The sequence below is a fragment of the Macrobrachium nipponense genome, chromosome 1 (genome assembly GCF_015104395.2).
Source record: "Macrobrachium nipponense isolate FS-2020 chromosome 1, ASM1510439v2, whole genome shotgun sequence".
NCBI classification, from domain to species: Eukaryota; Metazoa; Arthropoda; class Malacostraca; order Decapoda; family Palaemonidae; genus Macrobrachium; species Macrobrachium nipponense.
In genome coordinates, this window is record NC_087200.1 from 136283594 (window position 1) to 136293338 (window position 9745).

General features: G+C 37.9%; 1 protein-coding gene across 1 annotated transcript in view; it reads right to left on the bottom strand.

Moving 5' to 3' along the window:
• LOC135218946 (uncharacterized) overlaps window positions 1-3694 on the bottom strand; it is a 35134-nt gene extending 31440 nt beyond the window's left edge. Inside the window, exon 1 of the mRNA XM_064255385.1 lies at window positions 3508-3694. Within this exon, the coding sequence (XP_064111455.1) occupies window positions 3508-3527 (20 nt within the window). The 5' untranslated portion in view covers window positions 3528-3694. The remainder of the gene's footprint in view (window positions 1-3507) is intronic.
• Window positions 3695-9745: the final 6051 nt, after the last annotated feature.

Sequence of the window (9745 nt, forward strand, 5' to 3'; positions counted from 1 at the left end):
AGTTTTCATCCATTTTCTGAAGAGTTTCATTTTGTTTGCAACAGCGGCCTTTAGTGTGGGGGTCCACCAAGCAGTTTGTTTTTTCCTCCTACCTCGAACTCTTTTCTTTTGCACTGTATTATTAGCAGCACCCACTTACAGCCATTCTAAAGTGTCTCCATTTTTCATTTGGGTCATTGCTATCCTGTTGCATTTGTTTAGCTCTACTTATTTCGTTTTGATATCTAACTAAGCACTCCTCTTCTCTCATATTCTCTAAAATAAATCTTTCTCTCACTTGGCTTTTAATTGGTTTGGGTTTTGTAAAATAAATGCATATTAATTATGTACCTATTTTAGCCAGTTTAGAACATTTATTTTTACCATTACTATTATCATCATCATCATGTTTGTGTTACCAAGAGTTCTGATCAACAAACATATCCTGGCTGTCATTTAAAGTGGTTTGACAACTCAGAAAAAAAAAAAACAATCTCCTTCACTATTATTCAATACTGTTAGGCATTTCTGTCCATTGTCCTTTTTAACAGTAATTTTTACACTTGAACTGTCGTTAACAGTAGATTGCCATTTTTGTCGTACTAGTATTTGACTTTTATCTCCGTTTCCATTCTTATTACCCTTTCCATTAGTTCTATTGTTGCCTTTCTTTTCACTCCCTATTAAGGTTTCCACAGGAATTTTAGTATTCCCCATAGACTCAACATCCATACCATTTTCACCTTCACCCTTTTCTTCTTTATGATCTTCTTTTTCCGTTGGTATCAGCTTGTCTTCTTCACTGTTGACTATTTTTTCGGTTACTATTTGCATGTCGTCTTCGTATTCCATCTTTCTTCCATTTATAATTTCTTCATTATGCACTTCTTCTGTTTCTACTTGCACAACTTCATCAGGATATAACTGCAAACGAGCACATATCTCGTCGCCACTGTCTTCACTCATTCGATAATCTTCATTTCCCTCTTCTAATCCTTCTTCCTTACTTATTTTTTTACCTTCTTGGTTTCCCTGAGTATTTCCTCTTGGACCTTTGTCAGCTTCACTATTTGTGTATACATCAGTTTTATCTTCACTAATATCAATTCCTCTTTGGCTATCATTTACCTCTTGTCCCTCAATGTTATTTCCTTCTCTTATTTGTTCTCTATTATCACCATTATCCTTCTCTGATTGATTATCATTTTTTTCCCTGCTTATGTCAGGGAAGTCTTTTTCATTCCACATACTAGTTCCCTTCCATAATATCGATGTTATAATCTTTCACTAGATGGCCTTCTTGTCCGCATCTGTAACAGATTCTTTTCTGCCCATTATATAATATACTTAAGTTAAAACGAGACACACTTATCGATGAAGGAATTTTATCTCTAATCCTCATCCTTATTGTCCGTATCCCGTTCAGCAGGCCTTTCAGGGGTCCCATACTGAATCTGTTGCTTCTTATTGAATCCACTTTTCCATATCTGCTCATAATATTTATTATCAATTCATCAGACAATTCAATGGGTGCATTCCTTATCGATACATATGTATACAAGGTACTTATATTCACAGCTTTCACACTATCTCCCTCATTTATCTTAATTTGCTTATCCTCAAATTGCCTTGCTATTTCCAAGAACTTCTTCTCTGAGCTAAACTTAACTACTAGGGTAAACAACTGCGTGGACTGGCCAACTCACCCACTACCACGGCTAGGCCACCTTCCGAAAAAGTACTTTTAACACGCCCTGACACCGGAGATGGTCATCAGTCATGAGTTGTTGGTGGTAAGAGAAGGAGCTCAAGACCTCCAATTTCCTTTCGAAGTAAGTATTTTCTCCAAAGTTAGAAATTAAGGCCATATTTTAAGATTTAAATAGAAGGTAATGAAAAGGGTGGCCAACAGTCCCCACAACCTCAAAACACTTTCGAAATTTTTACTTACGATTAAAAAGGTTTAGAAGATTGACGTCATCTCGATGTTTGCGGAGTCGCTTGTGTCAACAAACTTCCCATTTCCTGTGCTAAATCCGCACAGCACTTGTACCCATAGACACTGGGGCACTTTCATCACAACAATCGTAACCCCAACCTCTTACCAGCACGTATTCGTACTTATTCAAGGGGACTACAGCATTCTTTGCGGCGTTTTGCGGGGTTTTGCGCTTTTCAATTGTTTATCAGTGTTGTCAATTGGTATGTGTTTACCCTCCAAACTGGGTATAAGACTTACAGAAAACAGGGGAAATTAGTGAAATTAGCATATCTATTTGTAGTATATATACATATTACAGCAATTTCATCATTACTGCATTACTATGACAACTAGAATTCATTGAAACAGTTTGTAAATGCATCGGCGTATGTGTGACGCTCCACTATATTGGCAACGATGAGTCATTTTTCCTCCCGTCGTCTGCTCGTAAGTATACATCCGAAATATTTGTAATTTTTCGGGGTTAATTTGGTTGCAAAAAAAGGATAATAGACATGAGTTAAATAAATATTTTGAAGAAATGTTAAACTAAATAATGAGTAAAGTAATCAATTAAGGGAATAAAACTTTGCACCTCATCAAGTGTAGTCGTCTGCTGCTCGTAACTGTGTTTGCAGAATGAGTGCTTAGGAAACAGGAACAGCAACGTGGTTCAAGTGCAATGTGGAGTGAATTAAGACCAAAATGTGTATAATTACAATCAAATAAGCACTGTGGAGTTTCAGTTGTGATGGCAGTAAGGATAAAACCACCGATTACAAGGTAAAAATGAATTCAGTTCAAACCATGACCCCGGGAATAAAAAGATTCATACTTTCACTAATATAGGCAACAAAATGTTGTTTTATTGTGCTGATTACAACTGCAATCTTGAGTAAGATCAATAAACGTTACATATATACGCTAACATTGTTCAAATGAGTGCTGAGAAGGCTGGGTAAGATGGTGGATTGTCCGTGGTTAGACCGGCCAGCCACACGATTGCCACCATATTGGATCTCAAAACTGCCTTGAAAACAGTTCGCATGGGGCTTTCATATATCACATTACGTTGATGAAACTTCAATCTTTTGAATGGTATGCTTAAAGTTGTAATTGTATTCTTATTTCACCAATTAAATATCGAATGAATAAGGTCTGGCCAGCGTGATGACGATGGATCGTCCGCGGTTGTTTACACTTTATTCCTGCTTACATTCTGTACGTCCAAAATGTCAGCAATATCAAGTTTTAATTCTCTGAATAACACAATACATACATTTTCGATGGACATATAATCTCCCAGGAACTGTAGACCAATGGGGTCCTTTCTCCTTAAAAAGCTTGGAAACGAATACATGTTGTTTTAGTACTGTATCCCATAAAAAAACAAAGAGAACGGGTAAAATTTATCATAGAAAACTAACTTTCCCCAAAGCAAACGGCCCGTGGTAAAAACAAACGTTCCAAATACCCAGTCTATTTTAGTCTCTATTTGGCACTATTCCCGTACTTATAAAAGTTTTCACCTAAGTCTGTGTACTCACATCACTTCACGATGCTCCATGCATTGTTATCAGTGCTTGAGTATAATACATCACAAAAATAAGGCCAAAGTACTGAGCAAAAGTAAAGACAGGATCCTGAGATGATGTCTTCTCGGTTTGATCATTGATGTATTCCAGTGCAAGGGACGGAGATGTAAACTCGAGAAGTGCCCTTGGTATGGATATAATCTGCCAGAAAGAAATTTTGGGTAGGATAGTACACGAGATGAGAAATATGATTGAAAGGTTATCCAAGTCGTTCTTTAAACTTTCAGAAAGGTGTTATTTTCTCTGGCAAATCTTTGATTGGACTATTTGATATGTTGAGCTCTTTATATAGCCTAGATTATATAATGATCTAGATGGTGAATCAAGACTTCTTTGAACCTTTTTTTGGATCAGTTAGGCGGATGATTGGTCCTCATGAATACCCCATTTTGCCATGATCGGAAAAAAAATGAGTTGAAAGTCACAATCATGTATAGCTATGATCATGTATTTTCCCTAAATACAAAAAGGTTAAAAACAGTAAACTTCGACCGTTCGCACAATGGTCGAAAGCTCCCTGTTTTTTTAACATTTTTGTATTTTGGAAAAATACAGCATCATATACATGATTGTGGCTTTTACCTCATCGTCCTTTTTGTTAGGTTAGTTATAAGACTAAGATTAATTATTTTAAAAATGACGATTCTCTCTGCATATCTGGTGAAACGGGATAAAGTGCCTTCGAATGATGATGAAAATGAACGAGAACTTTGCATAACCACCATTTTGATCGAAATTATTGAAGCTAAAACTAAAAATAACGATGTAGGGGTCAGTTTGGAATTTTCTGGTATTAACAAGTTATAAAAAAAAAAAAAACATGAAGCTATGAGGAAGAGTCTTTATGTTATATAGGAGGGTCCATGGTGCAAAAACATATCTGTAAAATATCTTGAAATAGGGGGGAAAGCCTGCAACAATGACACTTTGAAAAAATGGATGACTTTATGAATAAGGGAAATTTCCATGTTCCATAAAAAAAAATACATGGAACAATTAGAATCGATGAGGCTAGTCTTTAAGGCAGTTCATGGTGACACGCTGAAAGGATTCCGTCAAAAAGCTGGCGTCTGAGTTGCAGATGACGGTCAAAAGTTCCTACTGAAATTTCAACATTTTTTGCTAAGATCAGCATTTTCTTCAATATGCAGTTCCTAAACAGGACCATGAGAATGAAAAAATATAAGGATTAAGAATTCTCAGATGAAAAAAATTATGGGAGCGAAAGAAAGGGAGAGAATACCACTTAGTTTGGTAATTTACGGTATAACTAGACTTTTTGGCATATTCACTGACATTTCTTACTAAATATTCCTTGAAGTAAATCTTGTATATTGGAAACCCTGATAATAAATTGTATTATAACCACTAAAGCTATTTTTAGCTTAAAAACCTTGTGCTTTATTAAACTTTTGGAAAAACTCCATACGCCTCATAAGAGGGAATAATGGCGCGACGGGCGTCGGTGAGTCACATCCTCTTGGGAGTCAGGAGTGTTAGACCTGCTTATCTACACCAGAGTCAAAGTAGATAACTTTGACTCTGATCTACACAACAACGGCCGGTCGAAGATTCATCACACACTCGTATTCCACATGCCCACTGCCTACCTACTTCCTTCCTGCATTGGTAGCGTCTACCGAAATTCCTGTACCTGCCCTATATATGTAAAAATGACACTACAATTATACTCACATTTGATGACAAACCCGAGAAGGTTGAACACGAACACTGACAACAGCCACCACGACTCTTAGACTATGCTTATCACTAGTCAAGATAACGTCAAGATAATCCTTTGTAGTGATACCTCTAATGTCTGTTTCACACTATATCATGAACTGCCTGCAGCCTGTTCATAAAATTAATCATAAGGCGAAAAGTAATAAAACAGCTGCCGAAGTCAACTTCTTACAATGGGCTTCGGATGCAGGAGGTTTATCTTTTTATATTTTCCACATATTTTAACGCAAATTGGAATAGGTCACACTAATTATCAAAGGACACATGTAGGTCTAATTTTCAACATTTTCTAAAGACTAGATTTTAGTTAAATATAAAAACTAATGAAAATGTCATGTGAAACCTTACCCGTAGCTGATGCAATAAAGCACAGTCACTGCCGGTTGGGTGTGGCCCGATCCAGTTTACAGTGGTTCAGAACTTCAGTGACTGTCCCTGTCAAGTCAATGATACCCTGCCTTCTAAGATCAATGAGGTGTTTTGCTTTTGTTTTCCCGTATGTCTCCATTCACCGCCGTATATTTACCTTGTTATCTTATTATTTTCATTCTTTCATTTCTGAGAGATACCGGCGAAATACTTTTTTCTAAGGCGGGCCACTCACAGTCGATCTAGTCGTACGATGAGAACTGAGTGGGAGGAGACTCCAAAAAATGACTGCTAACTCACGTTACTGCCCGGTCTGAACAAAGCAGTTGCCAGATTGGGCTACAAATAGCTACATTTTATGGCTGTCTGCTACAAAAAATTACAATCCACTACTTGCTAAATTTTGGGCTACTTTTTGTAATTATTAGTTACTTTTATCATTAGACTAATTATAAAATTGGGCTACTTTCATATAAACTTCTTTTAAGGCTAGATCTTTCGAAAGTTTCAAATATATAACATTTCATTTTGTTGAAATAAACTAAACTTTTGTACATCATTGATATTTCTTTACTGCCCGCTCTTAAATGTATACAATTTACTATGAGAGTTTATTATAATTCATTTTCTATTTCCAAGAAACATCGTGCAATAAGCTGCGTTGTTTATGTTCTCGGTATGTAACCTGTATCATACTACATGTTCATTTTGTTGAAATAAACTACACTTTTGTACATCATTGATATTTTTCTTTACTGCCCGCTCTAAATGTTACAATTTCTATGAGAGATTTATTATAATTCATTTCTATTTCAAGAAACTCAGGGGGTGCAATAAGCTGCGTTGTTTATGTTCTCGGTATGTAACCTGTATCATACTACATGTTCAATAAAGGCTTCGCTGCGGCGCTGCCTTCTCGAGTTCTCAGTCACCACTCGGTGCGATCTGGATAGTATTTCCGTAGACCGACGTGTTATTGTGATTAAATTATAATGGGGAAGTGGGCCAAGTATGATAAGGCTTTTCGAGCAGCCTGGTTAAAGGATCCATTATTTGAAAAATGGATTGAAGAATTTAAGACTGACAAAACAATAGCCCCTTTTAAAGTTTGCAAATCGGTAATAAGAGCTCAAAAACAGATTTGAAAAAGCATGGTGAAGCAACAAAACACAAGCTAAACATGTATACAATATGTCCTAAGCAACCTAGCCTTAAGGCTTTTTCAAAGGTAGAGAAAGTTACAATCTTAGAGCTTAAACTTGCAGTTTATGTTGCTTGTCATTCTTCTGTTAATACTATTGATCATTTATGTGACATTTTAAAGAATAATATCCCATGCACTTCAAGTTCAGATACAATGAGATTACATAGAACACAATGCACAGCCCTCATTAAGAAGGTATTATCACCAGAGCTCTTAAATGACCTGGTATCTGACCTAAAAAAAACATACCCTTTTCATTGATAGTAGATGAGTCTACAGACATTGCTTGTGCCAAACACTTATGTGTATGATGTGTATGTGTGCGATACTATAGTGAGAAACACACCAGGACAATTTCTCAGTTTGTTGGACTTATTTCAGTTACCAGTACGACAGCAGAAGCTCTGTACCAGTACATCAAGAATTATTTTCGGGAAATAGATGTTGATTTAAAACACTGTATTGCCCTTGGAACTGATGGAGCATCAAACCTTTGTGGCCGTCGCCAATCAGTTTACGTATTAATGAAAAAAGATATGCCAAATTTGCTTTCAATCAAGTGTACGTGTCATTCTCTCCATTTGGCATGCTGTCATGCTTCAGAAGAATTACCTTCACATATTGATTATATGTTACGAGAAACGTATAATTGGTTTCATAGGTCTGCTTTAATAAGAGAAGCATATTTAGAGATCTATAAGCTTATCAATGATGGAAAAAAAACCGTTACAATTAGTCCCTCTGTCAGGTACACGTTGGCTCGCCAGGAGCAATAGTGTTAAAAGGGTTCTTGATCAATGGGATTCGTTGAAAACCCACTTTCAGCTTAATTGCTTCGTCATTACATGATAGGTATTCTGCAAGAGAGCTTCATAATATGTTATCAGGTCACTTGAATAATCAACTTTATTTTATTTTCTTGAGACCTATCTTAGATGATTTTGAAAGACTAAATCTTCTTTTTCAAAAAGAAGAAGCTGGCCATTGCAGCCTTCTAAGTGAACGTGAAGCTTTTACGCTTACAATTCTCGGAAGAGTACTTCATCCTGGTTTTGTAAAACATGAGGCGGACATGACCTTAACATCATCATTTCTTCCTCTTAATGGAGCTGACTTAGGGCATGAATTTTCTTCCTTGTTGGCTAACAAAAGAAAGGATTATTTGATTTCAGATGAAGATTTTAATAACATCCAATCTCGATGCCATGCCTTCCTTATCAGAGCTTCCAAAGAGTTAATCAACCGATTACCAGAAAATCGGGAAATATTAAAGAAAATTAAGAATTTATCACCATCTGTTTGTCTGAATCATACACGCCCTCCATTTTCTGAGTTGCCACTTGAACTAGCTAATAAATCCAAAATCACTGATATTGAGAGCCAGTGGCGAAAAATATTAACCCTTGACTGGAACAATATCTGTAATGGTAAAGTGCCATCTAGTGGATCAATGTTTTGGGCCATTGCAAATACAGTGAAAGGTGCCGGATGAGAATTTGTGCTGAGGTATCTCTCAGAATTTGCTTTAAAGGCCTCTAATCTTCCTATAAGTAATGCCCTTGTAGAATGTGTTTCTTCACGTGTTACATCAGTGAAAACCAAGTTACGAAACCGACTGGGACTAGAGTTATTGACATCAATAGAGTTATTAACAAGTATGGAATTAATGAAGTAATTCTCCGTAGAAAGAAAAAAAAGATTACACAAAATGTAAGTCTCACCAGGGACAATGGCAATTTCACAAAATATAGACTAGGAAGTAACACTAAATCAGAAATCAAATCAAAACAACTTATAAACGAGCCAGGCTTCGAAAATATCTCTAAAGCTATAACAACTTTTGCTGGCTAAATTTTTTCCTAGTCGGTAATGCTAAGTGCCTAGGATAGGGCACTGCCAATTGTGGCCAGGATAGCTGGTGGGTGTGGCTCTGCCTAAGCAGAGCATACAATATACAATAAATGCCTAAAGGTGGTGAAAAAGAAGAAAGGAAACTATGGAAGAGAAGATATAGACAGTACAAAAAAAATAGAAAGTTACAAAAGGACAATAAGGAAGTAGAAGTAGCAGAATTTGGCACTCTCCTCCGGATGGAGAGGGTCAGAATTCTCTATAAGAGGGTGGCACTGTGCCAGGCACCAGTGCGGAGAGACTATTGACTCTTGTAAGGTTTCAGAAAACCTTGACGCCCTTTTCCCTTCTTCCTTTGACCTCTCCGAGGTCGGTTTGATGATGCCATGGGGGGCCTTGAAAGAGTCAAGCCCTCTGAAGATGCTGGAGGGGCATCGGCTCCGGTTGCTGCGACAACCGGAGCCTTGGCACTCGTCCCCGTGCCTAATGCTGAGTGGTTCGGTTCCCTGAGTTCTTCGGCCAAATATGATTTGGCAAAGTCATTACTATAGGACTGGTTAGCTGCTGACGGAGGGGATTGGATGAGGTAATGGTATTCAGGATGGGCTTACCCGTTGGGACGACCGACTCTGGGGCAGTTTGCGAGGCCACACCATTAGTGGAGTGTCCACAATGGTCATGGGTATCCTGGAGGATTCCTATTGGGACTGGCTCTTCCTTGACTGTCAGCATGGGTAGTGGGGCCAAGCCAGCAGAGGGAAAGCGACCATGACTTAGAGCTCCAGGAGGGAGACTCGAGTCTTGCCTTGGCACTGTCGCTGAGGCTGTTCCTGGCTCAGTGAAAGAACTCTCATGTAGCTCAACATCCACTGCCTGGTACTCAAGTGGCACTGGCTGTGCAGAGGTAGTTCTTGGAGGCCCATGGAACGGGTCTGGAGCTATGAGAGGGCGGGGGCCCTGATTCGGTACAAAGGTAGAAGGAGACTTAAAATCTTGTCCTAGCAGGACGTCATAACCTCCTGG